Genomic DNA, 20204 nt, shown 5'->3' with positions numbered 1-20204 from the left:
AGCAAACTGCATGAGTAACTTTTTTTCAGGTAAGATTAAAGCTGAAAAGGTCAGAAATTAAATGATGTCAACACAACTCTACCCTTAAAGACATCCAGGTTATGTCCCTGCATTCTGTCAAACATTTAGATTTTAGGCCAGTGCTGTCTTAGGGCTATATTTTGACTAAAAATGCTCGCCTTTATGTAATATCCACTATTCTGTTTGTGTTTTTTCTGCATATGTTTCTGATGATTGTGTCCACAAACGTGCTATTCACAATCACTTATAGACATATGTGACTCTAGACTAAAAAACAGTCATAAGTAGCACGGGTGTATTTGTAGCAATAGCCAACAATACATTGTATGGGTCAAAATTATCGATTTTTCTTTTATGCCAAAAATCATTAGGATATTAAGTAAAGATCCTGTTCCATTAAGATATTTTGTAAATTTCCTACTGTATATATATCAAAAAAATATTTTTGTGAGTGGATATGCATTGCTAAGGACTTCATTTGGACAACTTTAAAGGCGATTTTCTCAATATTTTGATTTTTTTTGCACCCTCAGATTCCAGATTTTCAAATAGTTGTGTCTCGGCCAAATATTGTCCTATCCTAACAATTTCTTTACATCAATGGAAAGCTTATTTATTCAGCTTTCAGATGATGTATAAATCTTAAAAATAATAAAAAAAATTACCCTTATGACTGGTTTTGTGGTCCAGGGTCACATATTAATAATGTATTTCAGTTGTTTACTTGAGACTCCTGTTTATCTACCAGCACACTGCTGATGTGTGCAGCAAAGACTTCTGGGAATCAGGTTTGATCCTATGAGGAGCTGAACTGGGTGACTGCCACTCACACACCAGTATGTAAACGCATGATGTTAAGCATGTCAACAGCTGAATATTATAATAAAAATCTCATTCAATAGGAGCATCTTTAAATATTAAGTCCGATCTTGAAGATTATGAGGAGCGAATAGCCATCACCGCAGTGATTCATGGGTAAGTGTGACACACAACTAACAATGCACAAAATGTTCCACTTCCAGCATTTCGCCATAATAACGTTATTTTAAGAGTGTAAATACATTGCATGGTCTTGTTTTGCGAAAGAGATAAATGATTAATGATCTCAGATCATTTAAAAGCCGAAGATTTTCTTTATCCAAGTGCGGTGAAAGAATTGTTCTTATGAGTCGGATCTTTTTAATGAATCCGTTGAATCGGTTCACATAACCGGACTTTCATCGGACTGAACGAATGGTTCACGAACCAGTGGTCCGAGAATTTCTCGAGTCAGCTCCATACGAGAACAAAAAAATCAAGTCACACTTTCAAAGTGATCCGGATTAAGCGTAAAATAACTTTTAAAAAAGTAAATTTTTAATCAATACAAAAAAGTACAGGAAATAGGCTATTTAATATTTCAGCGTGCTACACATGTGGTTTTAATGTTTTATTAAAACTTTTTAAACATTTTAACTAAAACATTTACAGCCAAGAGATCTTAGAATTCAAGTGTTGCTTTTTGTGAATATCTAGATTCTAAATTACTTCTGAATCTGAATCAAGGCTGCACCAAACTGCACCAAGACGTTTATAAAAACGTAATAAACTGTTTTAAAGCACGGCCACGCCGGAAGCACGTATGACGTAATTGCGTCATGACGTAAAAGATTCCCTGAATCACTTTTTCTGAAAATGAGCTGTTCAAAAGAGCCGATTTGCTGAATCATAATCGCAAGTGCTTGTGGGATTCACGGTCACAAAAATCTCAGCTCACTATATTAAAACAGTAAAAACAAAAGATTATATAACGCAAATGTTCGTTCCATACCGACGCCTTTTAGAAACAGGCTGCAATGTATGGGCAAGCTTTGAGAGAACACTTCCCAATTAAAAAAAAACATCATTACTTCGGTTAATAACAGCGAATAAATACTCCGCGGTGTGCGAGAACTTAGTGGCGGCGTCATAGAACGTTCTGCAACTCGAATGTTACAATGTTGCAGCTTGTAGTTTTATCACACGATTTAAGGAATCAATAGGACACAGGCAGTCATGTGACTGCGCTTACATCTCGGGGGGTGGGTAGCAACCTCTCCATGTCTTAGTGCTGTATTCGGCAGGGGGAAAGCCATGCATTCTCGATCATTTTAGAACTGTGCTGTCATGAGGGCTGCTTGCACCCATGAGCAACGTTTTGCAATGCTTTTTGACAGCACTGCAATGTATTCCTGAGTCCCTCTTTCATGAATACTGATGATGTTTGTCATTCTAGGTTGTGCTGTGCATAGCTGAATTTGGTGGTGCAACAGCAAGAATCATGGCTGGCCTTCTTGCTTTTGATATTTGCCTTTGCTGCCCTGCTGAGAAGAAGAGCCCTCACATGCAAGCTTTTAATTGAGACACAGTCCTTTCTTACAATAACCCACAGGTAGGTCAGCATCTGTTCTTTGCTCTTTGAATTGATACTTCCGATAGCTGTCATTGTGGAAGGCCAGGAGGGTTGCTGATAATGGTGGGGATTGGGGAGCATTCATTACATGCATTTATTGGCCATAGCATTGCTGCCGTCATGGTTTTCTGGTATGATTGGAGGTTTTTGTTCGCTGGACTTTAAGTCTGTTGGTTTGTTGTGCAATAGCTACATGCATTCATGTTCTTCTCATTCCAGAAGTCGTCAGAAGTGAACCTCCCTGTAAATGGTTCAGGGGCCAGGGCTAAAGAATCCTCATGTAGGCCACAACCACCAATGTTTTCTTTATATAACACAAGAAATTATCGTCATTTTCTTTTTAATATTATTTTTAAAATTGCATTACAGTAGAAATATAACTTTCTATATTTTTATTTAAAGTCAACATTAAATCAAGATTGACCCCATTTACTTTCTTAATGCATGTCTTGCTTGTATTGGTAATGATTCTTTGAAAAAATGTCTATATTTAATATAAATGTATTAATATATTTATATAAAGTAAATATAAATATATTTAATTAATTTTATATCTAATATTTAATCAAAATGCTGTAACATGCTCAACCTGTAAAAGACTTCACTGTTGATGTCATTACATAAGCCGTGCAACACTATTGGATAATGTTAAAGGGGACCTATAATGCCCCTTTTACAAGATGTAATATAAGTCTCTGGTGTCCCCAGAATGTGTCTGTGAAGTTTCAGCTCAAAATACCCCACAGATCATTTATTATAGATTGTCAAATTTGCCCTATTTGGGTGTGAGCAAAAACATGCCGTTCTTGTGTGTCCCTTTAAATGCAAATGAGCTGCTGCTCCTGGCCTGCTTTCCAGAAGAGGGCGGAGCTTTAACAGCTCACGCTTCGGTTTCTCAACAAAAACAAAACTGGAGAATCTCTCGCAGCCAAAATGATGATTGTCAGTAACAGTGTTCAGCCTTACATTGTTCAAACCGGAGTCGGACACTGATGGAGAGACTCAGGAAGAAGTTTCAACTTTTAGAATGCATCTGGATGTTTCTGAATGGTTAGTGGATAAATTGATGTAGTTGATTCAACTCATCGACTAGCAGTCCCCCAGTTTGTGAAGAAGTTCGGCGTAAAATGACGGCATGACAACAACACTCTACTACAACATCCCTTCCTCTTCTCTAAAGCAGCCCAACATGGCATTTGTTGCGTGTTCTTGGGGGCAGGTTTATGTAAATTTTAGGTTAGTGATGTCACCAAACTGGGAAGAAGCTTGTTGTAGTCCCTACTAGCTGTTTGTTGTACTCCTTAAAAAGCGATTTCTGTAAAAGAAAATATCTCCCTTTGCATTAAACTTTGAGCGTCATAACTTTGCAGATGTAGTTTATGCTCTAACAGCAACATTACACAGTAACTAAAGTTACAAAAAGTGAAATCATAATCAACCACCCTTTTAACAAATAGCCAGACAACTATTTAGGCATTGTGTGTTTGTAAACTTGCAACAATACAGTCAATTTCCAATGGATAAAATCTAGTCCCGTCCTTTGTTTTTTTTCTGATTGAAATTGAATAATAATAATAGTTTGTAATAATTCATTATAGTTGGAATTTAACTTTCTCAATTTTTATTTAAAGTCAACAAGAAATCAAAATCAACCCCGTTTACTTTCTTCATGCATGTCATTCTCATATCATAAATGCCTTTTGGACAAAAATATCTTTGTAATATTAAATCAAAATGCTGTAACTTGCTTATCCTGTGAAACGACATCACTCCTGATGTCATCACATAGTCCTTGCAATGCTATTGGATAATGCTAACCAATAGCCAAACAACCGTTTTGTGGCATTGTGTTTTTGTAAACTCACATTTGGTTGGGCTGCATACTGGTATGTAATGCCCATTTTTCACAATCCAGTGACTTCTCAATGAATGAAATCTCATTGAATATTCTGTTTTACATGGATATACATCAGATTAAGGAAGTACAATAGGTTGCGAATGGCAATTTATGTTGACTTTAAAGAAAAATAACCATACGGAATCTGCTTTGTACTGATATGTGACTCATATGTTGTCTAGTGTTGGGAATAGCATTTGGTTTGGTATTTTCTGCTTTGTTAGGGTGTCTCAGATTAGCTTGTTTGCTTTACAAAGGCCAAATGGCAGAAACAAGTGCTTATTTTTACATTTGCAGCATAGTAAATTACGCCATAGGGCCATAATTTAAGAAAACAACACCATCACTGCATTGAATGATTATTATAGATAATGTCACTTGGTTTTATTTATTTTTTTGATGCTACAAATATGCCTGAGCCAAAAGGATTGAATATTTCAGCATGCACCTGTATGAAAAAACAACACACATACACGATTCAACTGCATTCTATCTTCAATCTAGCCAACGCCATCATGGGCCTTTGTTCTTCCTGCTTGCAGTCTCTCATTCCAGAAGAGCTTCCCTTCTCCCGTTACACCCCTCCTTCCAGTCACGTCTCATATTCCCTCATTATTTCTCCACCTCTCCTCTGCCTGTTTCTCTCATCTATCTGCCTTTCTCCTCAAATCTGTTTGTCTTTGGCTGCAGCAGCTGGTTGCAGTCTTGAGCCAGAGTCTCATCCCGCGTCCCCCTCCCCCCCACGAGTGCACGCAAAGACAAAAGGCCAGGGCTGCTTGTCAGAACACTGCCCCCTTCCTCCCTGCGCTGCCGTGCATCTGCAGAGGAGAGAGTGACCTATAGAACAAGAACCAGCAGGCTCATAGTGAAGAGAAAAAAAATCACACTCATACAGAATGGGGCCTGGCTGAACTGACGTCTTGCATAAGCCTTTCCACGAAGATTCCCGGTAGTAGGGCCGAGGAGAAGCGGGGTAGGGCGAGAGCCTACTTTTTCCCTGTTTGTGTGTCTCTGTGTGTGTGTTTTATACGTGTCACGGCCTTTGTTTTCTCTCTCGTTTGGCAGAGACCGGACACGGTTGCCCAGGGCTGGAGGATTAGGGGACGAGCGGCTGATTTTAATTGACAAAGATCCGTGTTTCTCACTGGTTTTCTGGGGGAAAAAACGAGAGGAGGAAGCAGGGACACTGACTAGAAGAGAGGAACAGGGACCATGGAGAGAGTGAGGGAGAGAGAGAGAGGGAGAGGGGAGGCAGAGAAGGAAGTAGAAACAGTCCAGTGCTGCAGAATGGGGTAAAAGCGAGAGGCACAATCAAAAAGAGGTCAGGTACCGAGCCTGTTTAAATTCTACTTGCTGTCTCTGTGTCTTGTTTTCTTCTGTCAGGAAACGGTGATCATCTTGTGGTTTTGGTTTACACAGTGCTTGTGGGTTTCCTTTGGAATGTGCATCTGCTGTTTGGCTTTTCATTTCTCCTTCTCTCATCCATCCATCCATCCATATAAACCAGCTCAGAGCCTCTGGTGTGCATGTATTTTTCATAAACATCCTCCATAGTCTTGTATTTTCAGGCCTAGCGTTTGATTCGGCTCAGCAACATGAATTGTACACTCATTCTGAACACAAACCTCTTTGATAATATTAAAACACACTCAAAGCAGGAATATTTTGCAGGAATATTGAAGATTTGATGAAGAAACTTGCAGCTCCCGTGTCTCCTGTGTGGCTGCACTGCAGCACACACATTATGCAGGGTGACCGGAACCGGCTGAAACCGGTTTGAGGCAGACGAGGAGGCTAGGAAACAATACAGTCACTGTGCTACAGGCAGATAGCCGACTGCTTCATGGCAGCCAAAATGGCAAAGGGGTCTTCAGGAGTGATACAGCCCCGAGCAGGGATGTCAGAGAGACAGTCTTTACACACCTCGAGACGGTTATGCACATCAGGGGCAGGAGGCAGCCATGAGAACTGAGCAGATATGGTGACCGTGGTTCACTATGTGCTGTTATTCATAGTGGTCACCATCCAGAATGGTCTTTGGCATGCCAGCCCTCCTGGTGGATCGTTTCTTGATGGGCCCTGCCTAGTGCAAAAAGTGGATTTTTTTTTTTTTTTTTTTTCCCCTCTGCTGTCAGGGAGAAAGGAGGAGGAGGGTGGTGGTGTTTTGTTGTGGAGGTGGTAAGAGGAAGGAAGAAGGGAAGCAAAGCAAGATTGTTTGCTGTAGTTGTCGGAACACCGAGGGTGAGGAGTGGCTCATATGCATGTTTCCACTTCTATATGTTTGCATGTGTATGTGTGTGTGTGTTCACTTTTATTATGTGTGATATTCTATATTATTCTACTGCGTTGTACAGTGGCCTGATTTTAAAGGCCTCGGATAGAAACCCGAGAATCACAGTTGTTCTCCTGTGAGCGGCACCCTCATTTGAAATCAGGCTGTAAATGTGTTTAGGCCCCATACTGGCTTCAACAGCTTAATGTCTTTCATTAAAATCCTCTTGTCCTTGTGTTATTTCTCTCATTCTTTTTCTGTCTTTTGTTTGCTGCTCCTTCTCTGCTTACATGCCTTACCACATTGGCTCCATTGTGTGCGGGGAAGGCCGTCTTGGCCCTGCATACCCTGTGCGTGCAGATGTTATTAGCTGTAATGGAGGCAGGGCTGCAGTGCTCTCTTCCATTTCAATAAAAGCAGCAGTAGCAGGAGTAATGGGGGTGGCTAACCGTACTAGCACAACACAGCTTTATTTTCCTTATGATTAACACTTTAAATACGCCAAATGGTGATGTTCATATGTTGTTGTGTTTTTAGTCTGTGCTGATATTGTAGGATCAACCTTATGGAGGACCAAATCTGTTATTTTTTTCTTTATAAAATGTATTGTTTTTCACACAATGTGGTCTTTTTTTCAATGTTGTTATTTTATAAATTCTTTATTTGTTTTATAATTTATAGATATTTTAATCCTTTATTCATTTCTTTAATAATTTGTTACATTTTGTTGTTTTTGTATTATACAGATGTATTCTTTTATCAATAATGTCACTTTTAATTATTTCTTTATTCCTTATTTTTTTCAGATTTGGTCCTGCATTCTAGTGCCTTTGCAAAAAAAAAAAAAAAAAAAATGCTTAGGCTTAATAAATTCAGCATTTCGAATTCCTCAGTTTTCTGTTTCTTTATTTTTTAATGTTTAGATTATGTTTTACATGTTGTATTTGGGCAATTCTTACTATTTTTTAGCGCCTTTATATACTGGATTATTTACTGGTAGACTAAAACTCCTTTACAAAATGCCATGTCCAAATAATTCACCTTTCAATTTTTATTTACATCTATTTAACTCAATTTGTATCTCAGTAAGAGGTGCTTTTTATTGTATCAACAGATAAAATATAATAGAATGATTGTAATAAGTTTTTGCATTTGGTGCATAGATTTTGAATATTTTTAATGCCTCGAAAAGTCATTTTATATATTGCATAGTTTAACGCAAGAATATAATGTTATAGGCAAGAATAACTTCTCCGGTTTTCCCGCGCATCCTTAAAAAGTCTTAAATTAGAATTTTAAAATTGCAGGCCATAAAAAGTCTTATTTTTACTTATGAGAGGTCTTAAATTTTAGATGACACGTTGACTTGGACATATCTAAATCATTTACTATCTAAAACTATCCAATTAGCGTACATAGCCTATTATTTTTATTATTCTTTCTTTGTGGATTTGCTTGTTCACGTGACAATTCGCGGCATTTACGACAGTCACAGCATGTACTGTCCGTACTGTCTCCTGCACGCGAAAGGAAGAGAGAAGCAGAAGAAATGGGTAAATGTTAGTTCAGTTTTTATGTGCGTAGGGGTGTGTGATATGTATGGTCTCTGATTTTGATATAATTATTGTTTTAACGATGCGCGAGCTGACATCGAGTTTGTCACTCACGCTTTCACTGCGCGATTTAGGCTATGCAGTTATATGCCCCCAAAATTCAAGATACAGGGGCATGTGATGAATAGCCTACATCATACGTAGTTATATTACAATATCACACGAGCAAGTGCTGCTTTCCCCAAATATCAGCACGATTGTCAATGTGATATTTATTTTATACAGTTATATACAGTTAAATAAACGATAAGTTACATTGTGAGTACATTTTAGATAAAATTTTGTGTCCGTGCAGCAGACAGCGATACAAAGATAGATTTTGTTAATAATGATTTCATTTGATTGGTAATAGACCTATACTGTGTTATTATTCTAATTGAATTTAATTTGAATGTTTGTTGAGAATTTGATATAAAAGGTGATGCATACATCTAATAAGTTTAGAAAAAAATTAACTAATAGGTAAAAATGACTCTGGAAATCAGTTTAAGGTGGCAAATATTGCCCCTTAATAAAAATGTTGATTTCTGTTTCTGCTGTGAACTAACCATAGCACAGAATATGAATGATATGAATGTCTTCACGAGTCAGCTGTCCACAACAGGCCTAAACCAGCCATGGTACCATCAAAAAAAAAAAAAAAACACACACTCAGCAAAATATCATCTAATCTAATTATTGTTATCAACAAACTTTTGAAACAACTTTGAAAATATCTATCTATCTATCTATCTGTCTATATATATATATATATATATATAGATAATATTGCAAGCTCCTAATGTATTACATTTTATTTCTTCAGGTCTTAAAATGGTCTTAAAAAGCCTTAAATTTGATGTACAGCAACCCTGTTCTCTAATTGTAATACAGAGTGTAATATAGAATGTCTTTTCCCTTTTTTCTCAAAGGTGTTTAGCTCATTCTTATAAGACCATGGGCGACATGAAAACCCCAGACTTTGATGATCTGCTTGCAGCCTTTGACATTCCTGATATGGTCGATCCCAAGGCTGCCATTGAGTCCGGCCATGATGATCATGAGGGACAACTCAAACACCATGCCCACCATGAAGAGGACTCCCATGTTTCTGCCGGTCCAGATGTTGGGGTTAGTGTTATTGTTAAGAACGTCCGGAATTATGATACCACTGAACATCTCTCAGAGAAGGATGTTCATCCCACTGTAGGAAATGGACTGCACAACGGTTTCTTGCCTGTTTCACCCAACAATAGATACAGTAAAGAGAGTAACAAGCTTCAAAAAAGTGAAATCCATGGGATGGCAGGAAATATCTCCACATTCAACCAGTTTAGTCCCATCTCCAGTGCCGAGGAGTTTGATGATGATGACAAGATTGAAGTAGATGACCCTGCTGACAAACAAAGTAATTTACCTTTTAGACCAAACCCTCTAACTGGTCTGAGCACAAAGAAAAAAGAGCCTCAATCTCAACTCACCAAACCAGATGTTCCATCTAGACCAAGAACAAATGGCAACTACAATCATATGAAAGTTGAGAATGGTAGCAGCACCAATGGCACAGTGGAACACTCAAACATGTATGACTCTCAAAAAACAAGAAAAACTGAGGAGCCTTCCAAAGAAACCTCCAGATCCCAAGAAGCAAAAGAGCCTGGAGAACCAGTCGTTGAGTTAAGCGCGGCCAACCTCTCCCAGGCCAAGGCCAAATCATCTGCAAAGCTCTCATCCTGCATTGCTGCAATTGCAGCACTCAGTGCAAAGAAAGCTAGCACAGAAGCAATGTCTCCAGACTCCCTTGCTACACCTCAAGACTCACCCAGAGAGGCTAAAGAGATCCCTAAGGTTACAGAGAAATCACCAGAGCAGGAGTCCGCTCTGGAGCTTGGCAAGAAGATGCTTTCAAAACAACCTGAGAGTCCTTGCAGTGTTACCAGCGAAAGCAGCAGCAAAGAGTCTCCAACATCTCCAGCAGGATCCATACCAGTCATTCCCAAAGTCCGCATCAAAACGATCAAGACATCATCAGGGCAGATCAAGAGGACAGTTACCAGAATCCTGCCCGAGTTTGATCCTGACGTCTTGAAGAAAGGTATTGATTCTTCATCCAATGTTGTCTCTTCTCTGCTGTCCTCTCCAACCTCGACTTCTGTTTTTTCATCTCCCACCAGAACAACTTTGCCAACCACAGTAGTAGCAACTTCTGGAGGCTCTGCCATTGAGGTAACTAAACAAATGACCATCAAACCCGTGGCCACTGCCTTCTTACCCGTTTCAGCCGTCAAGACGGCAGGCTCCCAAGTAATTAATCTGAAACTTGCCAACAATACAACTGTAAAGGCCACTGTCATACCGGCGGCATCCGTTCAGAGTGCCAGCAGCGCCATCCTCAAAGCTGCTAATGCCATTCAGCAGCAAACTGTCATGGTGCCTGCTTCCAGCCTAACAAACACCAAACTTGTGCCAAAGACAGTCCACCTAACTAACTTAAATCTCTTGCCTCAGAATCCATCAACGGCTGAGCTCCACCAGGTCCTGACCAAGTCCCAACAGCCCCTCAAACAAGCCATGTTGGCCCAACAACAACAAAAGAAAGTGTCTCGGGTCCAGGTCCTAACCAGCTCCCAGAGCTCAGTGGTAGAGGCCTTCAATAAGGTTTTGAGTAGCATTAACCCTGTGCCAGTTTATGTACCCAATCTCAGCCCTCCAACTTCTGCCTGTATATCCTTACCATCCCGTGGCTACAAGTGCTTAGAATGTGGTGATTCCTTTGCCCTGGAAAAAAGCCTCACTCAGCATTATGACCGTAGAAGTGTTCGCATTGAGGTCACTTGCAACCACTGCTCCAAAAACCTGGTCTTCTACAACAAGTGCAGCCTTCTATCACATGCTAGGGGACACAAAGACAAAGGGGTTGTCATGCAGTGTTCACATCTAATCTTGAAGCCAATTCCAGCTGACCAGATGATCCTAGCACCATCAATAACCTCCAGCGCTCCCACTTCTTCAGCTAATCTTGGATCCTCCATAGTGGGGAGTCAAGGAAAGGGAATCCCAACCACAGTGATCTCCGCACCCTCTTCAGCCCCTGTTGTTGCTGCCATGCCACTGGATAAGGACGCCTCCAAGGTCTGTAAATCGAATCTGAAGTGCTTGGAGTGTAGTGAGACATTTCAGGAAGAATCATCTCTTGCAATGCACTACCAGCAGGCTCCCGAGTCAGGTGGACAGGTGGGTGCATGTATTATTTGTGATTATTTGTGAGAGTTGGAAAGGTCCTCAGCTTCCTTCTGTGTTGTAGTCGAGACCAGCTCATTTGAGTCAGAGTCCAGGCCAAGACCTGAAGAGGGTAGAGTCCAGCCTTAAAGGGGACCTATTATGACCCTTTTACAAAATGTAATATGTCTCTGGTGTACCCAGAATGTGTCTGTGAAGTTTCAGCTAAAAATACCCCACATATCATTTATTATAGCTTGTCAAATTTGCCCCTATTTGGGTGTGAGCAAAAACATGCCATTTTGTGTGTCCCTTTAAATGCAAATGAGCTGCTGCTCCCTGGCCGCTTTCCAGAAGAGGGCGGAGCTTTAACAGCTCGCGCTTTGGTTGCTCAACAAAAACAAAGCTGGAGAATCTCACGCAGCCAAAATGACGATTGTCAGTAATGATGTTCAGCCTTACATTGTACAATCCGTAGCCGGACACTGATGGAGAGACTCAGGAGGAAGTTACAACTTTTAGAATGCAACTGGACGTTTCAGGCTAATGTTGATGATTGCTATCAAATGCTATGAATGGTCTAATATTTTTTCCAAAATATCGCTCGGACATTATTTTAGCAGTCAAGCTTGCCAAGGTCAACTTGCAGGCTATCTAAGCTAACAAGACTCTAAATAGTGTTCTGTGCTTGTGTGTGCAGCCAACGACAGAACAGTTAGCATGCTTCGCTTGAACTTTTGCCATGGCGTTAGAACTTGCGAATAAAAAATGACGGTGTAGAAAACATGCAGCTTAAGGGGCGGTAATATAATAATAAGATCCCCTTCCTACATCAGTAGGGGAGCGAAGTCTGAGTGGTAATTAAGTACTACAACACTGGCTTCCTCTTTTAATTACAGAAGTAGTTAAAAGTTGTGTTAAAGACCTTTTTAACAAATTGCTTGTGCTTTTCCTTCAACTAAAACAGAAAACCTGCACCATTTGCCAAATGCTACTGCCAAACCAGTGTAGCTTTGCTTCCCATCTGCGGATCCATCAGCACAAGTCTCCATATATCTGCCCTGAATGTGGAGCTATCTGTCGGTCTGTCCATTTTCAGTCCCACGTGACCAAGAACTGCCTGCACTACACACGCCGAGTGGGCTATCGGTTAGTACTGCATTACTCCCTATAACAAGACAGGACAAGCTCCATGATTCCTAGAAATGGCTTTATTTTTCAAGTATAAGATGTTTGTTTATTACCTATTTTCTTATGCAAAGCAAATTAATACAACACTGGGGGACATTAAACCTCAGCCAGAGATTAGCAAAACTGTGTAGTTATTTTCACTGACCACTAGGGGTGTAGCAATGCATAATGCCACAATATATCACAATTCAAAAATGCAGCAACATGCATTGAGGATATGAAAAATTGATTGCAATAAGAAAAAAGTATTGAGGGAGTATGAAGTCACGACTTCATTGTCATGTATTGAACCAGTTTGTGAGATGAGTGTATCCACCCCTACTGACCTCTTTTCATTCTTATTTCTGAGTTGACGTAAAAGCTTCTATTTATGCATAAAACATGTATTGAAATAAAAAAGGTGCCTAAGTGTTTAATTGGGTTTAAGTGGAATATGAAACGAGGGCTCGTCATGCTTTCAAAACAGCAATCACAGAGCTATTCACTGTTATTATACTGCCATTCACCCATGATTGATGCCGCATTAATGGTGACTGGCATCGATTATAGAAACAAAAAAAAGAGGGTTAGGTTATATTAAAGAATAACACTTTCTTTTTTCTTCTTTGGCCATAGCTGTGTTCACTGTAGTGTCATCTTCGCTGACGTTGCTGCTCTCAAATCACACATTCAGGGGTCGCACTGTGAAATCTTCTACAAATGCCCCATCTGCCCCATGGCTTTTAAATCGGCCCCCGGTACACATTCCCACGCCTACACCCAGCATCCAGGAGTTAAAATTGGAGAGCCTAAGTGAGTAATTTCTCTATACATTTATAGAATTTATCAAATAGTGTGATTGATTCATGATATCTTCTTTGTCTTTCTTGTTGTTTTGAAGGTGGAAACTTTTTTTTTTTTTTTTTTTTTTTTTTTTGAGAAACCATATGGTTAAGTAAAGGAAAATGTACAAATAGCCAGTCATTAAACCAAAATAAACCCAAATGGGTCATCTGATTTCATATTCAATTTATTACTTGACAAATGAGTTAATAAATAGACGTGAAATATTGATTTGAGTTGAAGTAATTGTATTATATGAGAAGAAACACTGGAACATGAAACACACAGTTATGTTTTTCTAGGAAAATGGAATGTTATTCAATTGAGCAGTCATTATACAAAAATATTTGACCTCAGAGTGCCACAATATACCAATCAGAAACAAGTATTTCATAGAGCTGTGTAATATTGTTTATTGCAGATGATACCAATGGGTATTTATGCTTTGAAGATGTATAGTGTTTCTACGAAAAACAATCCACAATGATATTTTCCTATCGTGCAAAAGCACGCGTGGAATAAACACTGCCATCATTCTGACAAAACAAGCTTGCGGTAATTCTTAGTAGTAGTAGAGTGGAAGGAAACTCAATAGGTGTGTCAAATCGGTTCTTTTATAACTCATACGCCACTGACCTTTTCAGGTGCAGAAAGAAATTATGCACGGTGGCTTTAATTAGTGTGTCCTCTCTTTGAACCCAACCACTCCCCAAGAGGCCTGTCATGTTCATCAGCACTTGTTAATGAAAAGGCCAGATGGTTTGTTTGCACTTGCTGTGTTACCTGTATCCATGTTGAAAACATGATCAGCTGGTTTACTGACAACGTGAGCGTTTAATGCAGATGTCTGACACATAAATGAGCTGATAAGCTTCCGTATGGAATAATTCCTTCAACACAATGCTTACTTTATAGACAGAGAATGTTGTTTTGTTCGGCCTGAGCTATTTAACCTTGTAATATATAGGTGTACATTCCTACTTCTCAAGTAGGAACAGGCAACCAAACATTTTGGAAAATACTCTTTTCACTGACAATGTATTATGTGTTGTTTTGCAGGCTGATCTACAAGTGCTCCATGTGTGACACAGTTTTTACCCAGCAAACTTTGCTCTACACGCACTTTGACCAGCACATATCTAATCAGAAAGTGTCTGTCTTCAAGTGTCCAGACTGTTCGATGCACTATGCCCAAAAGCAGCTCATGTTGGATCATATTAAAGTAAGGGAGTCAAATCTGTGAATTTTTTTATGAATTGTCATTTGCCATAATAAATTGTATTAACAGGTCATTTAAATATATTTAAACTAAAATCTTATATTTTTATTTTTTAAATTAATTTTAATAAAAAATTAAAGTTGGCATAAGAAAACTTGTATTATTTATTATTTCTTTCAAGTCCATGCATGGCACCTTGAAGACCATCGAAGGCCCTCCAAACCTGGGCATCAATCTCCCTCTCAGCTCCAAACCTACTAATTCCATGAGCCCAAATAACAACAACAACAACAAGGAGAGCAGCTCTATCAACAGCCTCGAGAAGGGAGAGAAGAAGCCAACATCCCCGACAAAGAAGAGCAGTAATGGGACAGACCTTCCCAAAAAAGTCCCATCGTCAACCTCCTGCCCTGGATGGACCTGCAGGGAGTGCGACCGCTTGTTTACACAGAGAGAAGTCTTCATCTCACACATGAAAAGAGAGCATGGAAAGGTAAAATATAATGAAACACAACTGTTTTATACCAGTTTTAGTTATGGGTCCAAGCACGTAGTGCCTATTTTAATTGTTAAAATTTCCAAGGATCAGCATTTTCCCATAAAAGTGATCAGGCAGACTAAACCATAAGTCATAGAGACTTGAAACTTAGTACTTATACAGTCTACAAAGTCAGCAAGTCTCGCCCCCAATCAGCCTGAAAGGGGTGCTACAGTGGTCAAAAGTATGAAATGGCTCATAACTCATAAACCATTAGGGGTAGACTCAAGCTCTTATATCATTGGAATCCTTGGCTCAAGACAGACAAGATGCATGCCTTGGATTCGCTCTGCAAAATTTTCGGCTATTTTGGATTTTTTTAAAAACCTACTTTTGCGAACTAGTCCTAGGTTTTTGACCCGATCAGAACCAAACCAGTGCAGCAAGATTCTCTGCAGTCTGATTGTCAACAATTATCAAAAAAAGTTGAAATTCCGATTCTAAGTGCTGTCAAAATGTTTGAGGTGGGTGGAGCCACTTTTACTAAAATGGCTATAACTCGTGAACGGAATGAGATATTTTCACCAAACTTGGCACACGTATGTAAGAGCTCATTCTGTGGTCACGTGAAAAAGGACGCGGTGACTGGCCACTTGGTGGCGCTATAACAGGAAAAAACATGAAAATAGCTATAACTACTTCACCGTTTGTCCAATCGACTTGAAAATTGACGTGCAGTGTCTTCGTCCGAGGTGCCATGACTATGTATGAGGACATTGACGCATCTCAAAACCATGTCCGCCATCGGCCACGTGCGTAAATGATCGTGTATCATGCAATTTTTCGCGCACGTCCACGACATTCGCACCACATGGTAGAACTCCTCATTCTGAGCAACTTTGCCTCTAGGACCGCCGCCGTCCACCGAATCGTTCGTTAAATATAGTTAAATATTGGAGGTTATTTTTAACTTTGGCAAACTAGGTTTTTGGCTCAACCTCGATAACTGTTCAGAAGCTTAAACCATATATGTCCAATGGTAAATTGCCTGTATTGGCTGTAAATGGTCTTTTCCATCTCTGATCGAGATAGTTACAGGCTTGCTAATTAAAACATTATAACTTTTTACGCATGTGCTTAAAAGCATTAAAGCACTTGAATTTCCATAATTGCGGCTCGCAGCTATATTTATAATAATTATTCCAAACTCAGTTTATAGAGACCCAGGGCTATAGGAACAATCTGAAAAGTATGTATGTACATTATTGCACCCGTATGGGCATGATTATGATAAGTCTCTTTCTTTCTGCCTCACCAGCAACTGAAAAAGCATCCGTGTCGACAGTGTGAAAAGTCCTTCAGTTCCTCTCACAGTTTATGTAGACACAACCGAATCAAACACAAGGGACTACGGAAGGTCTACTCATGTCCGTGAGTATCAAGTGTTTCTGGACCATCCATTAGTTTCATCCATGCTTGTGATTTCAATTCTAGGTTCCTCATACATGCATGTTCATGCTTAAAACACTTTATTTTACTCTAAAGCTAGTCACAAACATTTATGAGTGTCAAACAGATCTCTCTTTGGTTTTCTCAGACACTGTCCAGAACTTAGTCGAACTTTCACCAAAAGACTGCTGCTAGAGAAACACATTCAGTTGGTGCATGGCATCAAAGACACAGAGGCCAAGCTTCCAGCAGATTCCAGCAGCACAGAGGTCACCGTGGATAAAGAGCAGGTAACCAACAGACAGACTAGCATATTTGCATCTGTATTGTCTGGGAGTCTTGCAAGTGTATTAGACAGATGTACACTACTGTTCAAAAGTTTGGAATCTGTAAGATTTTTTAAAATGTTTTTGAAAGAATGTGCTCATCAAGGCTGCATTTGATCAAAAACGCGGTAAAAACAGTAATTTTTATTATGTTTTCTATTTTAATATATTTTAAAATGTAATTTATTCCTGTGATTACATCATTACTCCATTCTTCAGTGTCACATGATCCTTCAAAATTCATTCTAATATGCTGATTTGCTGTTCAAGAAACATTTCTTGTTTTTAATATTGAAAACAACTGTGCTGCTTAATTTTTTTTTTTTTTGTGGAAACCTTGATACATTTTTCTTTTTAGGATTCTTTGATGAATAGAAAGTTGAAAAGAACAGCATTTATTTGAAATAGAAATATTTTGTAACATTAAAACGGTCTTAACTGTCACTTGTGATCAATTTAATGCATGCTTGCTGAATAAAAGTATTAATTTCTTTAAAATTACCGGTACCATATTGTATATTAGCTTTTTTATTTATTTATCAATATAGGTCAAAATGAGATATTTAATTGTGCATGCTAACTTTGAGATCTGTTAAAATGCTGTGATGCCTTAAAACCATTAATTTTAGTCTTAAATGTTTTATTTTTTTTAATAATAACTTGCTAACAAAATATTATATTAAATACAATATAATATTTATATTAAATTATAATATAAAATTATATATATATATATATATAAACTTTCATCAGTTATCTGTCATAAATTATCAGTTTATCATTATCAACCAGAATTTTAAATTCAGTGCATTCCAAATATTTTTTTTAGCATTGCATGAAGCATTGTTTTCATTTTGTTTTGTATCCTCAGTTACCCAGTCCTAAACGAAAGCACCACTCTGAAGATGAGGATGCCGAGAGGGAAGAGCAAGTGGAGGAGGCCGGAGGGGACGTGACTCCTGGTCAGCGGTCCAAGAGCTCATCCTCGCAACCTCTGAAGAAGCTAAAGATCAATGTCTTCAAAACACACAAATGTGCTGTGTGTAGCTTCACCACCGAGGACATTGTGCGTTTCCACGAGCACATTCCCCAGCACAAGACCGACGTCTCATCCTACCAGTGCCGTGAATGTGGCCTGTGCTACACCTCACACCACTCCCTCTCCCGGCACCTGTTCATCGTGCACAAGATGAAGGAGGCCCAAGGACTCGGACGTCACAACGGTCAGCAGGAGAATACGCCTAACCCGGAGTCCAACGATGGAATCCCGGATACTCAATGTAAAGTATGTTCCAAAACTTTTGAAACGGAGGGAGCCTTAAACACACACATGCGGACACATGGAATGGCCTTCATTAAGTCCAAACGGCTGAGTGCAGCTGAGAAGTAAGAGCGAGGTAGTGCCCCCTAGTGGATGGATGTTGGTTTGCAAGGAATTGTTTGTATGTTGAACGTGTAGAAATGTTTCACGTTGTATTCCTTCACTTTGGCCTCTTTGTATGCTCATTTGTTGTGCATACGTATATACATATATATATAAATATACATATATATGCGACATGTATAAATCTATACACACAGAATGTGTGTTTAAAGATGTGTAATATATTAAAAACTGATTTATGTGTATTTAATTATCTATGAGAACACATTTTGTATACTTTATGATAGATGTTTGTATGCGTGTTGGATAGACCTTTTTATAGATTCCTTTTTATTTTCTATTTTAGACTGTTCTCGTTGTTTTCTCGTGAGAGCAGATACTGTCCAAACGGCTGTCTCAGTCATGGGATGCACTTTCGGTCCTAATTCCCGAACTGCTGCTAATAAAAGTGCACGGAATGTCACAGTTACACTTCTCAGTGAGACATTTTGCACTCCAAAAAGGACAATCAGTCCACAACCTACAACACGAGCAGGAAAAGTGTCTCCTAAAGCAGCCGAAAATGGCGTCTGAATGAATTTGGTCATGGAATTGAGCCCGAAAGCTTTTTATGGTGCATTTCTGTTCTGTGAATTAGTCTACTATAATTTAGCACTATGGAAAAACAAGACATGAAAGTAGTTCTTTAAATTTATATATCTCAGCCACTGCCAAGAGGTCGTGTTGAATCAATATGTGCTTTTTAACTTTAAGGTGCCGTCACACCCGGAAGATTCTCCTCACTTCATTTCTTCTCAGGCAGCTTGTTTCAGATCATCATCACTTTGGGTTATGTTTGACTGCATTTGCATTTTGGATTAATAACATACTAGAGTGTGTTAGCTTTGGCCTGTTATCAAGAACCACATTTCGAATTCATGCCCATTTAATTTTGAGGTACTTTGGGAAGCTTTTATTTGTAATTTGAATCCAAAACCACTTTGCCCTGCAGATATGTGAAAGTTTAAATGAAACAAATACTGAATATGTCCATTTAGCCAATTTCATTTGAAACCAAAGTTCCTTTCCTATACGTGACACCCCACTCGTTTTCTCGTTCATGGAATCAGTAAATCATAAGTGCTTATATACTATACATTGTGCTCAAGTGCCTCCGGCGCTCAAAAGCCAAATGTAGATTTGACATCAACGTCCTAATGTGCGTGTTTTTTTTTAGAGCAGCATGTTATGGAAAATTCTCAAGTATAGTGTTTAACTGCTAAGTGTGATAAAAGGGGGGGGGGGGAAGCAACAAATGCTGCCTTCACTATCAATGAATGTTTTGGTCAAATGTGAAAGAGCTGTAAAAATTTCTTTACATTTTTTCGCTCAGACTCAGCTGTGGCATATAATTTCAATGTTTCACTTCATGATGAGCTCAATCGTGAAAGTACTACAGTTCTTTTTTTTATTTGTCCCTCATTCCATACCGAAACGCTGTATTTTGCTCTCCTTTTCCTTTGGACGGATGTATGAGTACTATTGAGGACGCATATGTGCATGAGAGAAGCCATTCACAGTGGTTGTTCTGTTTTATAGAATGTCTTGCTGATGTTCGGTAGACCTTGTTCTATGTTTGTGCAAAAAATAGTTATCATTAATAAATGATACATAAACAAAACTACATGTCTAAATGGGTATGGAGTTTATTCTGTGCTTTAAAAATGTCTATTTCATTAGCTTGAAAGCATTTTCCTGTAAGCCACTGGTCACCATTGTTACAAGGGGATTAAATGTCAGGATTCTCAGAATAAGGGACCAGTGTGAAACGTAATGTGAGTTTAAAATCAATCACTGTACTGTAAATCTGAGGCATTAGAGAAAATATCATTTTATAAAATTTCTTCTGTCTTGTAAAATGTGC

At 38.9% G+C, this 20204-nt stretch overlaps 1 protein-coding gene across 9 annotated transcripts; it reads left to right on the top strand.

Moving 5' to 3' along the window:
* The first annotated feature begins 838 nt into the window (after window positions 1-838).
* LOC127525208 (zinc finger protein 532-like) lies at window positions 839-19964 on the top strand. 9 transcript variants are annotated; one of them, XM_051917589.1, is made up of 11 exons: window positions 839-996; window positions 2276-2431; window positions 2672-2732; window positions 9146-11447; window positions 12400-12581; window positions 13239-13415; window positions 14505-14667; window positions 14846-15157; window positions 16461-16573; window positions 16740-16881; window positions 17789-19964. In XM_051917589.1, coding segments are annotated over exons 3-11 (3912 nt in total). In that variant the 5' UTR covers window positions 839-996; window positions 2276-2431; window positions 2672-2730; the 3' UTR covers window positions 18308-19964. The 9 variants fall into 9 exon arrangements, with proteins under 9 accessions (XP_051773549.1, XP_051773557.1, XP_051773548.1 ...); XM_051917597.1 differs by lacking the exon at window positions 839-996 and having other exon boundaries at window positions 2106-2431; window positions 9146-9344; window positions 9470-11447; XM_051917588.1 differs by lacking the exon at window positions 839-996 and having other exon boundaries at window positions 2106-2431.
* The last annotated feature ends 240 nt before the right edge of the window (window positions 19965-20204 follow it).

This window comes from Ctenopharyngodon idella, chromosome 13, assembly GCF_019924925.1.
Source record: "Ctenopharyngodon idella isolate HZGC_01 chromosome 13, HZGC01, whole genome shotgun sequence".
Taxonomy (NCBI): domain Eukaryota; kingdom Metazoa; phylum Chordata; class Actinopteri; order Cypriniformes; family Xenocyprididae; genus Ctenopharyngodon; species Ctenopharyngodon idella.
Note: the sequence above shows the minus strand (reverse complement) of the source record. Positions and strands in the feature narration are given on the sequence as shown.

Bases quoted from the DNA above. Each gene is read 5' to 3' on its own strand.
- LOC127525208 (XM_051917589.1), top strand. The intron at 13,416-14,504 runs GTGAGTAATTTC...GTTGTTTTGCAG, and splicing joins GTTAAAATTGGAGAGCCTAA to GCTGATCTACAAGTGCTCCA. The intron at 16,574-16,739 runs GTGAGTATCAAG...TGGTTTTCTCAG, and splicing joins CGGAAGGTCTACTCATGTCC to ACACTGTCCAGAACTTAGTC.